At 41.0% G+C, this 21,747-nt stretch overlaps 1 protein-coding gene across 4 annotated transcripts in view; it reads left to right on the top strand.

Moving 5' to 3' along the window:
• The window catches only part of BBS9 (Bardet-Biedl syndrome 9), a 223,776-nt gene that overhangs the window by 128,069 nt on the left and 73,960 nt on the right, over positions 1 to 21,747 (top strand). For 2 of the 4 annotated variants that reach the window (XM_035130062.3, XM_088653431.1), the window contains exon 21: positions 4,773 to 4,871. In XM_035130062.3, the coding sequence (XP_034985953.1) occupies positions 4,773 to 4,871 (99 nt within the window). Of the gene's footprint in view, positions 1 to 4,772; positions 5,064 to 8,101; positions 8,146 to 21,747 lie in introns of those variants that run through there. The other 2 variants (XM_088653433.1, XM_088653432.1) reach the window with 2 other exon arrangements.

The following is a 21,747-nucleotide window of genomic DNA, read 5'->3' as shown; positions in this document are numbered from 1 at the left end:
TTAATTACATTCCATTTATAAGTGACCCGCCTAACAACAAATAATTACAATTACAACTAAATAATTGCTTGATATATCTTGCTTTGCATGTCATGCATCTATCTCATATATTGGTTTCACCTTCTAAGTTGCATTACTGAAATAAATGCACTTTTCGACGCTATTCTGATTTTCCGAGTTTCACCTGTATGTCTGATATTTTTAGTGCTGGGCAACATAAGACCCAATTTACATGTCATCCCATGTAGTGAAGGAAACAAAGTCATGCAGCATTCTATATGGCTAGTATACTGTATGGAGCAAATTCTACTGGGGCCTTATCTGCTCCCTGTGCACCACTGGCATGCCTGCATAACCATCTGGGCCATGCATTTCTGACATGTAGGCAAGGTATCCTGGTTTAAACACAGCAACCACATGGTGTGTGTTTTTTTCTTATTCATTCAGTGTAATGTTAAGATTCAGATATCACGTTAAAAGCTTTGAATTGTACCCACATTCCTATTCTAGTCCAAATCTGTAGAAAGAAAATATTTTACTTGTGTAGGAGGAGTACGGTCCGTTATAACATCCAGCTAACAATGAGCAAATATGCAATATAATCAGTTTTCATCCTCCAATCCCTACCTGTTTTTTCCTCTGAGTTTCTTCCAGTTTCAGTGTCTAACTTGAAGAAAAGCAGCTGAGAAAAGGCAACTTACAGGTGGCGAGGGCTTAGCAGTCCCCTTTCTCTCCCACCCACTTTTATAGGGCTTTGGCAGGGATTTTACCATGACAGGTTTGCCATTCTCATGTCTAATTTGGCCTTGATTCACAGTACTGAGAAAATAATTCTATATGTTAGAAGAGAAATGACACCCCCCCCAAAAAAAATTAGTAATTAGTCGTAATATGGTTTTCCTTACTTCTAAAGAATAGAATCTTTACAATTTCCTTTTCTGTTCTATTTTCAGAAGTGTTTTATTTGGATTTTACTGCATTTTGGACAACCTCTTACATCACAGCCAGCAAAAAGCAATAAAGCAGCAGCATTTGTAATAAAGAGACAGAACTCATGTAATATTGTCCTTGCTTGGTCTAATGCCTAGGGACCATATAACACCAGTCCTCAAAGATCTGCACTGACTGCCAATAACTATAGAGCTCAAGTCAATGTTTTGTTTACAGAGCCCTAAATATTGGGATCCAGATACCTATGAGAGTCCTTCTCCCCATATCAACCTGCCCATGCCTTCACAGTCTGCTGGGGAGTCCCAGCCTTGGGGGAAGCCTGGGAATCTTTAACCCAGTAATAGCAGACTAATTGCCAAATGTGCTCTCTCTAGAGATTCTGTCAGGGTCAAAGTTGTCCAACTCTAGGCACCTGCTAAAGACTTGAGTTTTCCATCAGGCATTTTAGAGAGATACCTAGATTGAGGAAACTGCGGGACTGTTCTTACTTTGTTGTTTTGCTCATGGTTTTACTGTCTGTTGCTTTGTGTAATTATTATTAATGTCAGGCCCGGCTCTAGGGGTAGTCTCGGTGGCGCGGGGCTCCAGGGCTCCAGGGCGCCGGGCTGGCAGGAGGGCGCTGCGCGCTGCGCCCGCCCGCCCACCAGGGCGGGGGTGCTGGAGCGATCTCCGCACCAGGGTGCCCGACCGGCTTGAGACGGCCTTGATTAATGTAACCCACCCTGGGGTCTTTGAACAAAAGGGGGGGCCAGAAGCTTGGAAAATAAATAAATATTCACAGATTTGTTGTCAAGAAAGTGAGCACACAGCCATGTTTCTGCATATGTGCACACCTACCCACACACGGGCTGGTTGTAAGGCTAAGTACAAAATCATGCTTGACTTCACTTGGCTCAGGGAAAAGGAAGGGCATATTGTGTGTCCTGCTGTTCAATAAAGGTCGAAAAAGAGGATTTTGTTGTTGTTAGAGGTTGTGTTTCAGCAGTAAAAGGAATGGTTAGGTTTTCCATTCTTAAGGTTGGCAACGTGCCACAACCTCTGAGTCGTAGCCCTCTCTATCATGATGGCTGTGAATCAACATGGTTAAAGCTGTCGCTTCCATAGCCCGTTTCTAACTTTTTCCTGCTGGCTGTTGACCTTACAAAGGCACTTCCCACAGGTTCTTGCTCCTACTGTGTATGTTTTAGTTCAGGGAGGAACTAAATATGGAAGAGAAGGAAATATGGTAGCAGTGAGGGTGTGTGGCTGAGCTTCTCTTTGGGTGGGTGGGCAAGGCAAGCTCAGAGAAGCACACTTTGGAAGAATCTAGACTCAACCCAAGATGAGCATGAGGGTGAGGGAAGATACGGAAATTCTAGTTTGAAAACCTCATATTTGAGATTTGGTGTGTTGAGAAATCTGATAGTGTGTGAACTGCTGGTTTTTTAAAGGCAGAAAGCCTCTTTCCTTTTGCTTTCCCCAGCTTAGAGGATACCTCTGGGTTCATATAATGGCCCAGTTCTCATGTAGCGTTAAACTGTAGCTTAACTGTAGTTAGTGTAATACAGGGCTCACTTTTTCCCTAGTCCTGCTGCTACAATGCCACTTGTAAGCAAGCCAGAGGCTGGCTTGTAGTGATGTCTGAACCAGAGTTCATGGTTTGTTTCTTCCAAAGAAACCATGAGCTGTATGCCAAGAACAAACCTTGACTTCTGATCATGGTTTGTTTGGAAGAAAGAAATCAAAACCTTGGCATATTTCCTGTTTTCATGTCAGCAGAGGAAGAACAAAGTGTGGACTTGTGTTAGTTGTGCAACCTAGTGTGCATATTTATTTAAACTATGGTTTAATACTACATATGAACCTAGCCAACATAACCTTTTTTTAAAAAAAAAGTTTTGGAGCTTCATAAAGTACATGATGCATCTGGAAGAAGAACCTGGCCACTAGACAAAATGGCTGTAAAATATGACAAGGATGGAAAGGGGTTAAAAAGCCTTTGAAAATGTGACCTGTTTCCTCCTTCACAGAGAAGCAAAGTTGTTAGCATGTTGTGGTTAAAAAAACATTAGGGTTGTAGCTGCAGTATAATCTTCCACTGTCCTTTTCAAGCTCCTATGCGTGCAAACACCCTTGTTTTTTTCTTTCTTTCAGGAAATAATTGTATGCCTGCATAAGGAAAATAATACAATGGGGAAAATCACTTTTGCTTTTAATACTGCTACATTTTAACAGTGCAAGTTGACAAGTAGATCTTAACACACCACTGACATCAAAACCAAAATCAGGATGTCTTACTTACTTCCAGCCAATAGCATGAGGTGCCTTATGGCAAAGTGACATTTTTTGACAGTGATTAAGTTACCTTGGACGGAAAAGTTGTGCTGATGCCTAATGAAATAGTTTGTATCAAAGGTATTAATTTTCAAGGCTTTTTAACCTTTGGGATTTTAGTTTTGAAAATAAGCTTTCAGAATTTTTGCTCATGTGCAGAAACCTTATATGTGCTAATGGGCTACGTGACATTTTACTCATAATTTCAGTGTTACGAAATATTGTTTAAAGGGCATTATTTCAATGAAACTTTAGTGGCTTATTATGTTCGCAAAGTTTTAATCTTGGATTTTATCTGAGAAACAAGGGTTGCATACATAAGAAGCTTAGAGAAATAGTTTTTTTGTTTAGCTGTCTTGCAAATAGAAAGGAGTGCCCTGCATTCAGTTGAAAATATATAACGCAGGAATTGATTGTGTTCATGTAGCTGTCAGTTAAATGTTACATTGCTGTAGAATCAGCAGCAGATATGTAGAATCAGCAGCAGATATAGCTTATGCTCTGTTTTGGCAATGGGCGCGTGCCAAAGAGTGGTGGAAAATGTCCTATGCATTGGACTTTTCCATGGATTTTTCTGAGATTAAAGCTGCCATATGCATACATATCCCTGCATACATTGAGGCTACTGCAAGATATCCATGATTTATCACTGTTTCCCCATTTTCTTTTGCGAAATAATACGCTCTGTACATAATATGGAGTTTCTCTTCGAAGTGCACATCTTCCTTTTTGGTTTTCAGGGCTGTTTTAAAGAGCTGCTTTCAACATGGGGCTCATCCACATTTGCCTTTTGCCCTGAGCTTTCTAGACACAGGTCCGTGCTTTAAAGCGCTGTATCCTTGTCCCCTCCCCCCCATGCTTTTCCTGTGAAAGCCCACTCTTCAAAGCTGAATTGGAACAAATGACAATATTGTACCACTTTAAAATTTAGGTAGGGCTTCACATGATTAAATGCAACCTCATTTTAAAAAATCCACTGACATAGAAAACAAGATGTCAGAGAAGAGTGCAGCCTTGCCTCTTCCCCGTCATGCTAGTTTTCCATGTATGGAAATCTTCTTTCTCCGTGGGTGAATATTTCATCACATGCGTTTGAATCTACAGTCTGAAGTGGTGATGGCTCACTTCACCCCATCCCATCTTGAGGAATTCCTTGCCCAGTCAGACAGTTGCTTCAAGAAGCAATACTCTTAGTAGTGGAAAGAAGCAAGTTTGCTTCAAGAAGCAAAACTCTTAGTAGTGGAAGCCAATCCATGAGTGTCAATAGGGCAGTGACCCACTAACCTCCATCAGTTTTCTCTTTCCGACCAGTTCATGGGATGGCACTGCTTCGGTTTGCTTCTCCTTGACTTGGTCCACTTGGGCTGTATTTGTCTAACAGTTAATGAACCACTCGTAATTTTTCTGCATTTTGAGTGGTTTTTAAAAAACATTTTAATTCGTTTTCTATGTATATTCCTTCCTATGCATATTCCTTTTAGTTTACAAATATTTCATTTGCAACTTAGGTGCCTGTACTACCATCCCAGAGGAAAGACCACCCTCACCAGACACTACAACATTGTTTACCAACCACAGGCACCTCACCAAGAAGGAGACTGAAACTGGTAAGAGGATAAAGTATTTCCTTCTATTAGCTAAAAGACAAATATGTTCACATGTATGGATTATGTATGCATGTATAGGGAACGTCAGCTTTGTTTCAAAGTAACTCTAGATTGCTTTGGAGTGTTTCCCTTTTAGTCTTCTGTTGGTTCCATTATGCAATTTATTCAAATGTTGTGGTTTTTCATTGTAGAATGGATAGAATATATAACCACTAGTGGGGAGTGCCCAGTGCTGCCCAGGAATTGTTAGAAACCAAAAAAATAATGTGATTTGTAGATAGTGTAATTTGTGAGTTGGGATCTTCATGCCACAAACAGGTGAAGTCATGCCAAAGTTACATTTTGGTCCATCATCTTGATTCAAAATTGCACCTGTTGTCCAAATGTCAGTGAAGTCCGCTGCCTTCCACCTAAGAAAGCCTTATGCTGAGTTTGGTGACAAAATTTCGAGAGGTGGCCAAGCCTGTGCCCCAAACTGGGGAAGTCATATTAAAGTAATGTTTCGGTCTGCCATCTTCGGGGGCATAATGTGTGGCGGGAGGGAGTGCTGCGCATTTGGCTTCTCTTGCCGCCCTTCCAGCCCTGCACCGCTTTGCGAAGGATCAGATCCCAGACTTGCAAAGTGGTGCAGGGCTGCAGGGCACAACATCTCACTTTGTGAGGCTGGGATTGAAGGGCACATGGCTGTTGCGTCATTTCACCCTGCCCACATGCATCGGGGGGGGGATTCACATACCAAGGGCCTCTTTGGCCAACCGGGCTCCCCCTTGCATAGGCAGGCAGGTGGCACAGCACAGCGCGCTTGGCTCCGATGGGGGTGGGTTGCTCCAGCGGTGTTGGTGGTGAGGTTTGGGCTGGCGCGGGTGGCTCCATTCACTCTCTGCGCCATGCCCCCTGGCATGCGTGTGCATATGTCTGCCCTGGCACCAGTAAACCACACGGTATAAATTGAGGGCAACTCATGACTATAAAACTGACCTGTCTCTGAGTTGAAAAGTATGGAGAAGTGAAAGTGGAGGCAACTCAGTTTATTTAAGTTTTTCATTGCTGGGGTTTATGTGGATAAAAACAGAATCATTATGTTTGCGACAAATGTATAAACAGGTTTATTATGTTAAGATATGAAATGCAATGTTGATGACACAATGTCTGCAAAGACTGTGTGTGCTCTTGGGAACTATGAAATGGTGTTAAGTTAAGATCGAGAGGTGTACTTGGGAAAATTTATTATGAAGTTTACTAAGTTCATGTCCTCCTATTGTTTATTCTTAGAAGAAAAACCCAAAATTTCTTTATCAGTGGCTATTCACATCTTTGTTCTTTGGTCTATTATATATGCATATTTTGTAAGGCAATCTCAACCTTGATTTTCAAACAGGTAATGTCAAAATATTCTTTGAAAGTTCAGTTAAGTAAACGTGTTGGCAATCTGCTTTGGCGTTGTCTCTAACTGCACACAACAGAAATTTGCAAGTTGCCTAAGTTCTGGATTCTGTTGCTTGAAATAGTCTAGTTTATACCATTTCTATGTAAGCACCGCAACACAATTTTAAGGAATGATAATGTAGCATTTTAAATGTCTGAGTAAACCTAGGGGAAAATAATAATTATTTTTCTTATAATTAATTCATTGTTATATTTTCAACATATTTGCACAATGCCAGATCTTCAATATACTGGTAGGTGCCTTTTTTGAGACTTTGACAATATTGATTTTTGTATATTGAGGGGAAGTTCAAGATAACTTAGAAATCAATCAATAAATGTTACAACTCACTATTAGAAGGGAAGATAAGATTCAATATTTTTCCATTTTAATCACCATTTATTTATTATATTAAAAATCATGGGCAAAGCTTTCACCCATAAAGGGCCCTTGAAGTGGTATTCAGAAAAAAAGTAAAAAGTTTAAAATAGAATCCTTTTCAGCAGAGGTAACATCAATAAACATCATGGACATTCTTCACTAGTTAGCAGATTGTCAATAAGGAGGGGGACAGATGAATCTCCTGTGGGAGGGAGTATTACATACAGTCTGCCCCACATTATCATCAGGTGTACCTCATCAAGATAGTGGGATGTGGCGCTCGACTCTCCTCAGAAGGCAGACATTTTATTGTTTTCTAAAATTGGCTGTGCTCTTTATATTTAACCTGCTGTTACTCACACTCTGGTGGAATATAAGTACAAATCAATAAGTACTAAAATATTGCAGCCAGGTTGTAAACTTGTAAGTCAGCTCTTTGCATTTGAAAATCCACTTGTCTGGCGGGTTTCCAAATATCTAAGTGTGAACCAGCTGCCTGCCTAAGGTAGTCTCAGCTTGAATTATTCTTCATTCTTTTTTTCTATTTTTATTTCCATTTAGCTTCTTGGTACCTATCATTTTATATAGCAAACTTTTAAAAATTGATTTCCTGCTCATTCCTCTTTCACTTGTGGCTGGATTTAAAACATACAATCTACTCTATTTCTTTATTATTACGTGTATCCTAATTGGATAAAAATTCTCTCATTCAAGGCCATGCACTTCAGTGCTCGATGGCTACTTGAGAACGCAATGGTGGTGGTGAAGAAATCCTTTTTCACTGCCACACGATTGTCACAGTAATTTGCTCAGATACATCTTGAGATTTATACCACCTAGACATTAGCCCCTGTCCTTCCTGCTACTTTCCCTGCAACTCTCCAGTATATCAAGAAACCCTGTGGATTCCTCAACAGCTGAGAGGGCACCTTGGAGCGATCATGTCACTGGCACTCTCCATTTTGCTGCTCTACAATGATACCAGGGCCCTCACAAGTCCAACAACACCTGGAGGACTACAGTTTCCCCTTCCTTAAAACTTTATGCAGCTCAAGACATGGTTACATTACTGACTGCCAGGTTAGGCAGGTGTGTCTACTTAGCACCCCATTTGTGACATACTTTTCCCAGGGAGGCTTGCCTGGTAGCAAATCTTTTATGTATTGGAACCAGCTGAAGACCTTTCTATTTTTGGTCGGGCCTTTTCACATAATACAGTGGTACCTTGGTTTACAAACATAATCTGTTCTGGAAGTCCGTTCTAAAACCAAAGCATTCTTAAACCAAGGCGTGCTTTCCCATAGCAGCGGGGGACTCAATTTACAAATGTAAGAAGAGTTTGGATTTGATATCCCGCTTTATCACTACCCGAAGGAGTCTCAAAGCGGCTAATAATCTCCTTTCCCCTCCTCCCCCACAACAGACACCCTGTGAGGTGAGTGGGGCTGAGAGACTTCAGAGAAGTGTGACTAGCCCAAGGTCACCCAGCAGCTGCATGTGGAGGAGTGGAGACACGAACCCGGTTCCCCAGATTACGAGTCTACCGCTCTTAACCACTACACCACACTCAACATGAAGTGAAACATGTTCTGCTTCCGAGGCAAAGTTCACAAACCAAAATACCTGCTCCTGGGTTTGCAGCTTTCTTAATCCAAGTTGTTCATAAACTAAGCTGTTCTTAAAGCAAGGTACCACTGTACTTAGCTAATTTTAGTGTGCCTGACAAATTTTGTTAATGCAACTCATTTAACTTGGGTTCTTTAAAAAATAGTTTACTGTTTCTTGCCATTTTAATCCATATATCCACTGTGTTACAAAAACCATTCTGATTATTGTTCTATATTGCTTATACTTATTTCGAGATAGGGCAGTATATAAACACATAAATTAATCTCTTCCCCAAAAATGTTTCCAAACTGATATATAACAGAAATATCAACAAGAACATATCTGGTAAAAATGAAATATGCATAGCAATTATGGATGTATATGTATTATACATACGCATACATTGCATACATTGCAGTTGTTAGTTAGCTGGTTCAAATGCAGAGAGAAAGTCCTTGGAGGATTTGGGTCCTGAGCCACTAAGTCTTTTTGGGTCAGAGCCAGCACTTTGAATTGAGCCTAGAAACAAAGCAGTAGCCAGCACAATCTGACCAGAATTGGTGTAATATGCTCGGTTTCTAAACTGTTTTCAAAGGCAGCCCCCTTTCTAATGCATTGCAATAATCTAACATAGAGGTTACCAGAATACAGACAACTGAAGCTAGGTTCTCTCTGTCCAGATTGGATCCCAGCTGGACTGCCTGTCAAAGCTGGTGGTAGGCTTTCTGTTCCCCCAAGGTTACTTGGAGATCCAGAATACCCCCAAAGTTACACTCCTGCTTGTTTAGGGAAAGTGCAACCAGATTACCTAAGGTTACTCTAAGCAACTTTGGAAGTTAAAAGCCAAAGGATGAGATACACACATACTTCATTTTTGCAACTTAAGTTGAAAATAGTATATCATCTCTATTAATAATGTTATCATTAAAATATGTTTCTAATTTTTTGTGCTTCCTATACCTATAATCTTTGCTACAGCCATGATACTAGAGATCCTGAGCCAGTTCAGACATTAAAAATCTATTTTCCATGGACCATACTGTGTACTTTGGCTGTCTCCAAGGAGAATGGTAATGGCTGCTCTAGCATTTCCACTGATGCACCTGCAGCTTCCCAGTGGCCGTGTCTGCAGTAGTAGCAGGATATTTTTCAGCTATGACAACCACTGGAAACGCCTAGATAGCAGTAACAGTCGATACACACGGTCACTTATTAGTGTTCTCCTAAAAATATCCACATTGTGTGGGGAAATATTTTGTGGAAAAGATATTATGTATCAGAACCCACCTTCTTTCATGTTGGTGTTAATTGCAGAATACATCTTCTGTTTTTCTTTTCTTTTGTTTCTAATCTCTGAATTCATCCTGGAAGGTGAAGGGTTTGGAAGCACGAGTTTAAGCAAACATTGTCTCCTAGTTTAAACTCAGTTATTAAATAATCAAGCACATGCTTTAATTTTCTTGCGATAAGAGTGTTATGACAGCTTGTGGAGAGGCAGGATGGATACTAAATGACGATGGAAATAATGTCTTATCACTTGTTTGTAAAAAAAAAAAAAGCACCTGCCGTTCGTTCGTTCGTTCGTTCTTTCTATCTATCTATATATGGAAGCAAAAATAACCCAAACTTTAAAACACAAATTAACAGAATTGTACTGTAAAAGGGCAGCAAAAGCGCAAGGAGCAGCACCACCGATCAACACACAAAGCAACAACAGAACAGTTTGTTTAAAAGGGAAAGCTGTCAGTTGCCAGCAGAATACAAAAAGGAAGAAAAACTAGCCATTCAGTCAAGGAGTTCCACATACAAGACACCACCTCAGTAATAGCTCTCTTCTTTGTTCCCAGAAATGTGCCTCAGAAGGCAATGGCACATGCAAGAGAGGCATAACGACTGATCTTGATGGATGGGCAGACTCACTTAAGAGGCCCTTCGGCATCACCTTCATGTTTGCTTCTATTAAGGCTCTGAGAGTCTGCGTTAACAGGGCCAAACTAGCTGCAATGCCTGTTAGCAATTGCATGGATGCCTTTTTTACAGTAAAATGCATCTGAATCGCCTTCTGGGCTAACCAGCAACTCACTACCTGTGAAATAGTAGGGTATAAACACTAGATCAGGCTGACATATTTTAGAACATATAGTTTCTCTTTACTGAGAATATTGATGGCTTGCTGGCCTGTAAGTTCATAACGCATAAAGTATGTCATCAGATATACAGAGTTTGATTAAAGGCAGAAGAACTAATAACCACAAGCAGTGGGGCAACTTCAGCTGATTAATTGGAAGGCCTATTTTAATCAGTGGAGCTGTAAGTTAAAGGCACACGTGCATTTTTGGCTTTTTATTATGCTATATTAGTGTAATAAGAAACGAGAAAGGAAATATTATAGCTAGCCTTTCCTTCAAACAGTGAGCGATGATTTTCAGGGCCTGTGTTGAGGATCAACATAGATATCTGCCAATGACCCACATCCCAGAAGTGCTTCCTTCTCTTCAGTATGGAGCCTACTTAGTCACTTGCCTCTCACCCTGGCCTGGAACAGCAGCAGTCAGTGGTGTAGCATGGGGGTGTGCACAGGGATGGTTGCCCCCAGCAGAAAATTGTTAGGGGTGCAAAATTTCAACACCCAGTGCTGCCTCAATACAGCTGTGCGCTCCCATCACTGGGCTCCGTTGAAAATGGCTTCTGTGTGCAAACCAGGACATGACAGACAGTGGAACAACTCTTCTTTTCCTATCTCTGCACCTGCAATCTCTAGGCAGTTGAATGTGCATGCATACTCCATCCGTTTCCCTCCCTCCCTCCCACCGCCACATGACCTTGGGCACTGGCAACCCACACTACGCCACTGGCAGCAGCGGTGAGAAGGAGGGAGAGTTGATGGCTTTCATGCTCATTGGTGCTGTTTGGCAAGCAGTGGCAAGATAGATGGTAGCAGGAATGGGCATCAATGCTAGCAAGAGGGTAGCCTCAGTAAGAAGGAGGCTCATTGAGGGTTTCTTCCCAAGGACACCCGCACTCCGCAAAAATCTGGAGCCAGCACTAATAGTTTTCATTTATTGATTTGTAAGTTAACTCACAAAAGCACAAGCATACGATGGAGTTGGTAATATGCAAAATTATTGAATGCAATTTATTAATCTGTTAAAAATCAGGTCTTTAGTCAGCTGCAAGGTGGCCCTAGTAATGCAACAAGAAATTGATGTAAGCTTAGCCAGGTTGAAGATTCATTACAAAGATATTGCTTATATAATTTTTCTTCTATGTAGCTGCCGTGTAGCTCAGTGACTTCAACAAAGTTACTTGAGGTTTGCAACGCTGCATTGGGTCCTCTGTAGGGCTTTGTTCAATAGAGCTCAAAGGATATCATTATTCCTCTTTCTTGCTATTTCCTGTAGTTGACTTGCATTCAAACTGACATTTTAAAATGAAATTTGGCAGCTTTTGAGTTCATAAGATAGATATGGAAAATAGAATTAAATTGTATTTAAAGATTTATGAAGTCCAGATTTGGACTAAACTTTAACATGCTCTACTTTTGTCCCAAATAACATGCCTTTGTCTGATAGAATCGCTTGTGTGGGAATATATATATGATAAACAACAGCTTCATAACATTATATGAAGTAGTGTTTCATTTTTGATACAGTACCAGGAAAATTTAAATTACAGTTTTAATATAAAAAGCTATGCTCCTCAGATCTTTCCAAAATCAAGCTCTTCCTTATTCAGACCACCATTTAAGTAATGAAAAGAAAAGAAGAGAAAAGAAAAGCCCTTGTCTCCTGGTTCCTTTCCAACGACATTTTATGGTCATTTAAGACATTTTAAAAAGTTATAATTAAATTCTAATTGGTTGATTAATTGGAATATCCAAATGTCTGAGACCTGCTAAATGTTCATGGAAAAAAGAAAGAAAGAAAGAAAAGAAAGAAAGAAAGAAAAGCTAAAATTGTCTTCGCTAAAGATTTTCAACTATAATCATGCAAATCATCCCTTGCATGAAAGAGAGCAGCTTCCAGCTGCCCAGTCCCATTCTCTTGTCTCTGAGGTGCTCAGAAGGCACAGCTTCTTGGAAGCAGCATTTCCAAACCATGTGAATTGGGCCCTCTGACCCACTCCTCCCGGGACTGCAAAGGGGTTAGTTTAACCTCCAGTTTGCTAGTAAAACTGAATTACTGTGTCATGAAATGATGCATGTCTAAAAATGTGTCACCAACTTGAAAATCTGGAAAGCTCTGTTCTATGGAAAACCTGATTGAATCCAACACTGGAAGGATGCATCCTGGTTTGTAGGACAAAAAGAGGGCAAACTACAGAGATTTCAAGGACAAGAGAATGAGACAGAAACAATGAAAGTGCACAACATGGAAGGGGGAAACACCAGCTCTTTAGGTCCTCAGTGATTCATATTGTTTGGTGTCCAAACAACCTTCTCATCAATGACATCTTTGACTTCACTTATTGGCATTGAAAGGTGGAAGCAGCCAGGCTACGGTAAAGGTAAAGGTACCCCTGACCATTAGGTCCAGTCGCGGACGATTCTGGGGTTGCACCGCTCATCTCGCTTTACTGGCCGAGGGAGCAGGCGTTTGTCCGCAGACAGCTTCCGGGTCACGTGGCCAGCATGACTAAGCCACTTCTGGCGAACCAGAGCAGCACACGGAAACGCCGTTTACCTTCCCGCCAGAGCGGTACCAATGTATCTACTTGCACTTTGACATGCTTTCGAACTGCTAGGTTGGCAGGAGCAGGGAACAAACAACGGGAGCTCACCCCGTCACGCGGATTTGAACCACCGGCCTTCTGATCGGCAAGCCCAAGAGGCTCAGTGGTTCAGACCACATCAATCACAGCTCTGACTTCACTTATTGGCATCGAAAGGTGGAAGCAGCCAGGCTAGCTCATCTCAAAGAAACAGCTTAGTAAGGTAGCTTCACATTTTGCTTCATAACTTACTTTCTAGGAGGGGTAGAAACTTTTGTAAACTGAAAGCTCAAGGTGTGAGGTCCCTGCTGGCTGTGGTTTGGTACGTCAGTACCCTCAATACCTATTTCTTGGCTGCTCTGCTTGGGATGATACATGGAAGCCATGCAATTTCTGACATTAGTTTTGATATAGCTTCATTGTTAGGAATTTTTATAAGTTACTTTGAGAGATTCTTGGGTCTCTAAAGTGAGATATAAAAATGTTAAAAAAATAATAAATGAATTGTGATACTATGACATCATTCAAAATAAACATACTAGTGCAAATATTTAGGACCTGGATATTCACATCCCAAATGTTTTCTTTTTGATTACTCAAAAAGTGTTTTTCTTGCTTTGTATATAGCACTTGAAATATATCTTATTTATAAATATAGATATAAAGACTCCAAACGGTTGCTTTGTATTTGTATAACAAACGCAAGCATTCAATAATGGAGGGACTGAAAACATAAAGTTCTGAAGTGCCATTATTTCAGTTTTTATTACAGTTAGTACTGTGTGCCGTTCCATGAGTTTGCATCTGTAGAAATGTGCTAAAAATTTGCACTACTTCTAAGATTAATGTGCTTAATATTTACCTTGACACAATTAAGAAAGAAGCAGTTAATTCAAGATAAGCTTACATGAACACTCTCCCTTAGACATTTTTAAGAGTAGCTTGGCTCTCCTGTCAAGAGAATATAATCTTTCTAGTAACAGGCATTCCTTTAATTCAGTTTCCTTATCTGAACGTGTTTGGTTTTTATGTTCTGTCATCTTTGCATTCAAGGCTACAAATACTTAGTAAAGTGATACTAAAGGGGACTAGACTGCCTCATCAAATAAACGAAATAGTAGTCTCTTGTGTTTAGAACGTTGTATGTTGTGAGAAGTCCTCTTCAGGCATTATAAATGTCTAACCATGTAGGTGACACAGGGCCTCCACCCCTGACCTCCATGCATTGAGCAGGAAAGTCTGAAGAGGACTTCAAATTTTACAAGCCTCACTGTGATCAGGAAGCCCACACAGCCAGTGTTCCCAGTCACAAGAAAATTACTAAGCATGCTTAGCTGAATATTTACAGCCCCATTTCATGCCTTCCTGTTAGCAGAAGCATTCGGGTGGGATGAGGCTCAGCCCTGTGTCCCCTGCATGTGTTGGCATTCAAGATCCCAGAGGACAGTTTGTGTGTGTTCTCATGGACATTTGGCAAATTCTTGCATGGGAATATTTTCATAACATAACTAATTTAAAATCAGTCCAACCTCACATGATGTCATTTAAGTCATTGTGATGAATGGAACCCAGTCTACTTCTCCTTTGTTTCTTACTTTGTTCATTTGTGAGAACCTTGTGTGAATTCTCTGCTGAACTTCCTGGGTGTTTCAGTAACGTGTGTGTGTTATCTGAATGTGTTAGGATAACTGACAAATCAAAATGTAAGCCTGGCTATATCTGTACACCCTTACCTGGAAATAAGCCCTGTGGAACATATTGGGGCTTAGCTCTAAGCAAACACACCTAGAACGGTATTTAAGTTCCTGCGCTTTAGGTGTGCTGTGCCAGTTGATGCATTGGTGCAATATCGTAAGACATGTTAAGTTAAGTTAGCACTGAAGAGATTGAAAGCAGATGGGCAGGGGCTAATGTTTAGAAACTTCAGTTTGTTAAGAAAAGTGAAGCAAAACACTTGTGAGTTGATCCAAAGGCACCTTTCTGAGCACTGAAGTCATGTTTGGCTCACATGACGACTGTTTAAAATTTCATGCTAGGTAAAGGTAAAGGTAAAGGGACCCCTGATAGTGAAGTCCAGTTGCGGATGACTCTGGGGCGCTCATCTTGCTTTACTGGCCGAGGGAGCCAGTGTTTGTCCGCAGACAGCTTCCAGGTCATGTGGCCAGCATGACTAAGCCATTTCTGGCGAACCAGAGCAGCGCACAGAAATGCTGTTTACCTTCCCGCCTGAGCGGTACCTATTTATCTACTTGCACTTTGACATGCTTTCAAACTGCTAGGTTGGCAGGAGCAGGGACCGAGCAACGGGAGCTCATCCCATCATGGGGATTCGAACTGCCAACCTTCTGATCGGCAAGCCCTAGGCTCTGTGGTTTAGACCACAGCGCCACCCCCGTCCCAAAATTTCATGCTCGAACACTGCAAAAGAACAGTGAATCAAAATCCAAATAAATTCCTCTATTTGCACAAGAGGTAGCATGCCAACTGTCATGTTCAGTGTTTTATAAGAATGGCTGAACTCTTGCACGGACATTTGTGGAACAAAGCTAGTTCCACTCACCATTCTTTGGCTCTAACCCATAGTGGACAATAGCCATTGTTACTTAGAAGAATCATTGTTGATTTTTTTTTTTAAGTACACACATTTCTCCTGCTTAACATTCTTGTTTAAGATGCAAGTAATTCTGCAAGTAGATCCATATGGTTAGCAAAATTTAAAATCCTGTTGGCTGTTTCTGCATTAAGTCCTGGCCATTTTGTACTGCTATTGTGGCGTGGGTGGCAGTCAATTTTTTTTCACTGTATTTTTTTATCCACTAAGAAATAGATGCAAAAAAATGAATAGTATATATGCACAGCAAGTTACTGTTAAGCTCTGTTCCAATGATGCCAACTGTGAGGTGGTCTGATATGCACTCTAGCAGTGATAAAATGAGCTTTCCTGCATGAAATATTAGCTCTCTTGTATACATTTCCTCCTTACAATGTTCAATTATCTTAATGCATGTTGTAAATGACACTGATTCATGAGCTTAGTGTGGGCAGACTTTCAAAGACCTACATCAGGAAAATATCTGGGTACAAAACCCCAATTGACTCTATAATTAATTAACTTCACCATAGTACTTCATAGCTCTTGACAGAAATTAGGGATTTGGCTGAAGGGAGGTATTTTCTTTCTCTTCCTGCTCTTCACTTGAGATAGGTTGGGCAACTACATGCGTTAGGACTTGCTAAAAGGCTATGCAAAGCATTCATGTATTTATGAGACTTCTGGCTTGAAAGCAGAATAAAGTGTATTTATACATGGGGGAGGGACAAGTAATTTAATAGCTTAAACCCCAAAAGTAAGAGATGCAAGCCTCAATTAGAGTTTCTTTTTAATCTGGTTTGTAGATTAATTTGGCTCAGTTGGATCACATCTGCCACTATAAAACTGTACCACAGATAAAAGGAAAATGAAAATTCTTACCAGTATACCTACCACAGGTCTCTTTCATATTTTTGTTTGTTTATTTCAAATTTCCTCCCAACAGAAATGCCCCGAAGCAGCTATCTGTTCATATGTTCCACAGAAAGACTTCGCAATCTTCCTTCCCTTTAGGAACTGTTTTTGTTTGACAGCTTTGCCTGTTTTGGCAGGAGTGGGAAGAGGAAAACAATATTTGCGCCTAAGAAGGAATTGCACCCATTAATTGCGAAGAAACACCCACATGTTCTTTCAATCAATTGGGAAGACAATCTGGGGCATTTATCCACATGTAAATCAGATGGCAAAACCTGACGAGAAAGGAGCCAACAAGCTGCCTTTCCATCAGCCCTATGAATGTGTCCTGGCACCAGGGTCGCAAATCCCTGCTAGCCCGATCTATTCCCTGTCAGAACCAGAGATCCCACCTGTGCTCTCCCTGTGCAACGCCCTCCCTTCAGATGTCAAGGAGTTAAAGAATTACACAAATTTTAGAAGACATCTGAAAGCAGCCCTGTATCAGGAAGTTTTTAATGCTTGATGTTTTTATTATGTTTTTAGATGTGCTGTAAGCTGCCCAGAGTAGGTGGGAAAACCCAGCCAGATAGGCAGGGTATAAATAATAAAATTATTATTATTATTATTATTATTATTATTATTATTATTATTATTATTATTATTACGTAACGGACCCCTGGACGGTTAAGTCCAGTCAAAGGCAGGGGTTGGGGTACTCATCTCGCTTCAGGCCGAGGGAGCCAGCGTTTGTCCACAGACAGCTTTTCGGGTCACGTGGCCAGCATGACTTACCCGCTTCTGGCACAACGGAGCACCGTGACAGAAACCAGAGTGCACGGAAATGCCGTTTACCTTCCCGCCACAGCGGTACCTATTTATCTACCTGCACTGGCATGCTTTTGAACTGCTAGGTTGGCAGGAGCTGGGTCAGAGCAGTGAGAGCTCACCCCATCACTCGGATTAGAACTGCCAGCCTTCGGATCGGCAAGCCCAAGAGGCACAGTGGTTTAGGCCAGTGGTCCTCAACCTTGGGCCTCCAGATGTTTTGAGACTACAATTCCCATCATCCCTGACCACTGGTCCTGCTAGCTAGGGATCATGGGAGTTGTAGGCCAAAAACATCTGGAGGCCCAAGGTTGAGGACCACTGGTTTAGGCCACAGCGCCACCCGCGTCCCTATCCCTTTTACCTTTAAATTTATTATTTTTAAGTGGTGCAATAACCCACTGAGGTCCAGACAGACCACCAGAATCTAGAACCTTCAGTATTGGTGGATGCTATTGGACTCATAGTGTCAGTTCGGTATGGTGTAGCACCCAATTGACTGGAAGGGATATGAACCCAAAAAATGTTCACAGTGCCTCCAGTGTTCATCCTTCACTTAGTCAATCAGTTTCATTGATGCTACCCAGGCAAAGCAAGGCCCGTGAACTGCAGGTGCAGGGCATGATGTCATGAGCTCTGTGGAGATTTATTGGCAGGCTTGGTCAGTGGGGGAGAAGGAACAGGATGAGATCTCTGAGACTGTTGGCGGGGAGTAGTTCACTAGATGATGACCCTACCCTGCTGCTGTTTGATGCCCCAGCAGAGGAGGGGGAGCAGAGTGAGCCAGCCCCTTGCCCTTCCTCCTGTGAGCTAAGTTAACTGGGGAGGCATGTGAGCCTGAATTGGGCAGGCAGACTCAGGCCTCATCTCTAGGAACGTGCAGTTGGATGTGCCGGTGTGAGCAGTCCCATCACTCAGGGCAACAATTGCTTGGATGGCTGTGTCTGCCCTGCTCTTCAAAAGAAGAGCAGGGAGGCATACCAGGCACTCATTTGTGACTAGCCCTGCACCACAGACCTCTGCTTTAGACTTCTGAGCCTTGTAACCTGTATCTTGATCTATGTCTGAACCATGAACTGATTTGTAAAATAAAGCATTCAGGAATGATTGAGCTGACAGTCCAAGTACTGAATCGTAGAGTGGGAGCCAGGACAAGTGACTACATTTAATGGCCCAAAACTTCCAACACACACACACACACACACACACACACACACACACACACACACACACACCACCCATTGCACTTAAGCAATATTTATACATTCCTCCCTTCCTTGGCCCTTTCCCCATAAGTTATTCTGTATACGTATGCCTTCTGAACCTGGGCTACATGCCCATGGACATGCTATAATGTTACTTCTCTATTATCTTCAAAGAGAATATTGTTAACCATCACCTGTATATTGCACTAATTAAAAACTCCTAACATTTTATCTTTGATCTTCTATATATGTATAGAATGCTTACAGGCTAACAACGTGAGCTTCTTTGCTATCTTATAAATCATTGAATCTCTGGGTGTGCCCCCCACCCTGTCTTGAATAAATTGTCAGATACTACCTTAGATGAGAGAATTTCCTGGCTGTTCTCCATAAGTGCCATCCATAAGTAGCCTACAGCATAAAGTATTTAATTCAATTTTATTCTATTTTAATTTTACTCGCTGAACAACTCTGATAGTCATTGGGAAGAATGTGTAAAACATGAAATGTATTATAAAGTAGATGATTTTTGAGCAGTTCAAAACTAATAAAAAGCTGGAAGTTTCACTTATCTGCTGCCACCCTGACACCTGCAAAAATTATGATCAGCTAATTCAGTCATTTAATTGTGAGGAAGATGAGAGATCACTTAAAGAGCTGGAAGGGGATTTTCAGCTACATTTAAGCCAGACATTATTCTTGTTAAGGCATTCAAAATTATCTCAGTGTTGCATGGGTGGAGGAAATCAATGATGTGCCTGCTGGACTTCTCCTGATTTCCAGATCACTCTGAGTTTTGTGCCTGTAGCTCTCAGTTTGTGCAACCGATGCCATGGAAAATGTAGGTACAGATCACATGTACAACTACTCTGTATGTACTTGGGTATATGCTTTGTGTTCAGGGGACCTGTGCATGTGTGGAGGCCAGAGGTGGGGACAGTGGGACATTATCCCACCTTCTGTGTGTTTATTATGAGTGCCTGAACAGAGCTATTATCTCAATGCCAAGCTAAGAGTTTTTCAGAGTGAAATGTGGAAAATGGAGCATCCCCCCCCCCAAGAAAGAGCATGGAAAAACCATTGAAACTTTGATTTGACATCCCCATTTGTGTACAGTTTGTTTTTGTTTTAAACCCGCCTTACTTTTGACTGACCTACTGTTTGGAATTGACAATAATGGCCATGCTTTTTTTCAGAATGGACAAGTTAGGCAGAGGAATTTAGCTTTTAAGCACTCTATCCACAGTATGAACTTGCAATAATGTTCTCATTCCAACCCTTTTCATACTGTATCAATAGAACACTACAGGGGTGAGTATAAAAGGGTTTAGTTGGCAGATGAAAAATGGGGGGGGGTATGTAAAGCTGGAAGATGTTCAAATCCAGGCCATAAAGACCCAGGCCTGGCTGTAGCTGTGTCTTCAAGAACTCATTTTCTTGGCTGCCCCGCTGTTGAGGGAAGTCGGTTTCCCTTGGGTTTACCAGATTATTAGCATTTTCCAGAAACACTCTAAGACTTTTTTGTTTGCACTGGTTTTAAGTGGTGGAGGTAGGCATGCCTGGGGTTCTTTCTGTTTGTTTATATGTATTTTATACAAATAAACTGAACATATATTTTATATTTCTGTGTGTTTCATAAGTTTTAGAAATACTGTTAACCACTTAGAGCCTTAAAGATGGATCGGGTTATACAAATAAATAAGGTAAGTACAACCACTTAAGAACTTCTGAAAGCTACAGAAGACAAAGTGCATTGAGGTAAATAGACACAATTAGGAGACCTATTCTTGAGACTTATCCTTTGCATGGTGGATGGTTTTATGAGGCACAAGCATATTTATATTGCTTTTAAATTTTAGACAGAAGGTGATGTGGTAACTAATCAATAATTTTCTTGATAGATTTAATGGGAAAGGGAAGAAAAGAGCATTAAGGAAGATCCTGTATTGCACGACTTCTATAATAAACAACTACAAGTGACTGTACTTTTATCCTTGTAACTTAAAAAGATTTACAAAGGTGGCTAGATAACACTGTAGACTGTGTAGGAGTGTGGTGTTGGCAGACCTGAAATATAAAGGATTTAATTCAAAGTCACTTTCAAAGCCAGTAATAAATCGTAGTCCAGTAACAAAATCTCATTTCTCAATTTCACACAAGGAAAGATTGCTTGCCTTTCAAAAACCTTGCTCTTTTAAAAGATGTAGAGCAATTATTTAAGATAACTAAAGCAATCATTCTCTTTGTGATGAATTCAGTATTTTGTATATGTTCTGAAGTACATAATCATTACAAGGAAACAGAACAGGGATGGGGATGGAATGGGGCTAGTGCAACTAATTCCACTGGGGAGCTATGCCTAAGGCAGCATTTAAGTAATGTCAACAAGTCCCCTATTAACTTCCCAAATCATCTCAATGCAGCTGGGCTGAAATCTAGCCATTATCCGAGTGTTGCTGCAGAGCAGCAACGATCAGACCAGCAATTTTTTCCAAGATTCCCTTGCTACTAGATTCCCTACTTGGAACCACTGGCAATTTAGAATCTGGGCTGAATATTTGGGAAATGTAGACAGGCTCCCTAGTTAAATTTAAATATTCTTAGGGTAGAGTTCTGTCTAACAGTAAAGCAAAGGCATGAATCAGGCTATTATATCAACCAAGTTTTCCCTTCATAAAAATATATACAAATTAGAAATGATTGAGTGTGAGATACTTGGTAAGAACAGTTTCAGTTTTGTCTGGTGTTTTCATTATAAGAGCACATCATACCAGATTTCACCTTGTCCCTTAACACTCATATTCACTCTCCAGTGCAAAATGAAAAAATAAATTAAAATCCTTCCAGCAAGTAGGCTTTATCCTGGGTAGCTTCTGACCCTTAACATTCACTGTATTTAGCATTAAGGTATGTGAGGCTGAAAATGGCATTCCTATACCTGCTCTGGGTGACCAAATATGATAGGAGCTCAGAACTTCTCTAAGGGAAACTTTCCCTGCCAGCATTGACATGAGCAACTCCAGATGTTATTATTATGTGAAGCATTTTTTACCGCCTTCTTCAGCTGAAAAGTCTTCCAAAGCAGTTTACAAAGATCAGTACAGTCATACCTCTAGTTGTGTTAGGTTCATGTTGCGATTTTCGGGTTGTATATTTCCGGGTTTCGCCACATGCAGAAGCGTCGCTCTAGTTGTGGACTTTTCGGGGTGCAAACGGCACCCCGGAACGGATCGT

Source organism: Zootoca vivipara, chromosome 11 (assembly GCF_965207765.1).
Source record: "Zootoca vivipara chromosome 11, rZooViv2.hap1.1, whole genome shotgun sequence".
In the NCBI taxonomy this organism is placed as follows: Eukaryota; Metazoa; Chordata; class Lepidosauria; order Squamata; family Lacertidae; genus Zootoca; species Zootoca vivipara.
This window is presented reverse-complemented; position numbering and strand designations above follow the sequence as displayed.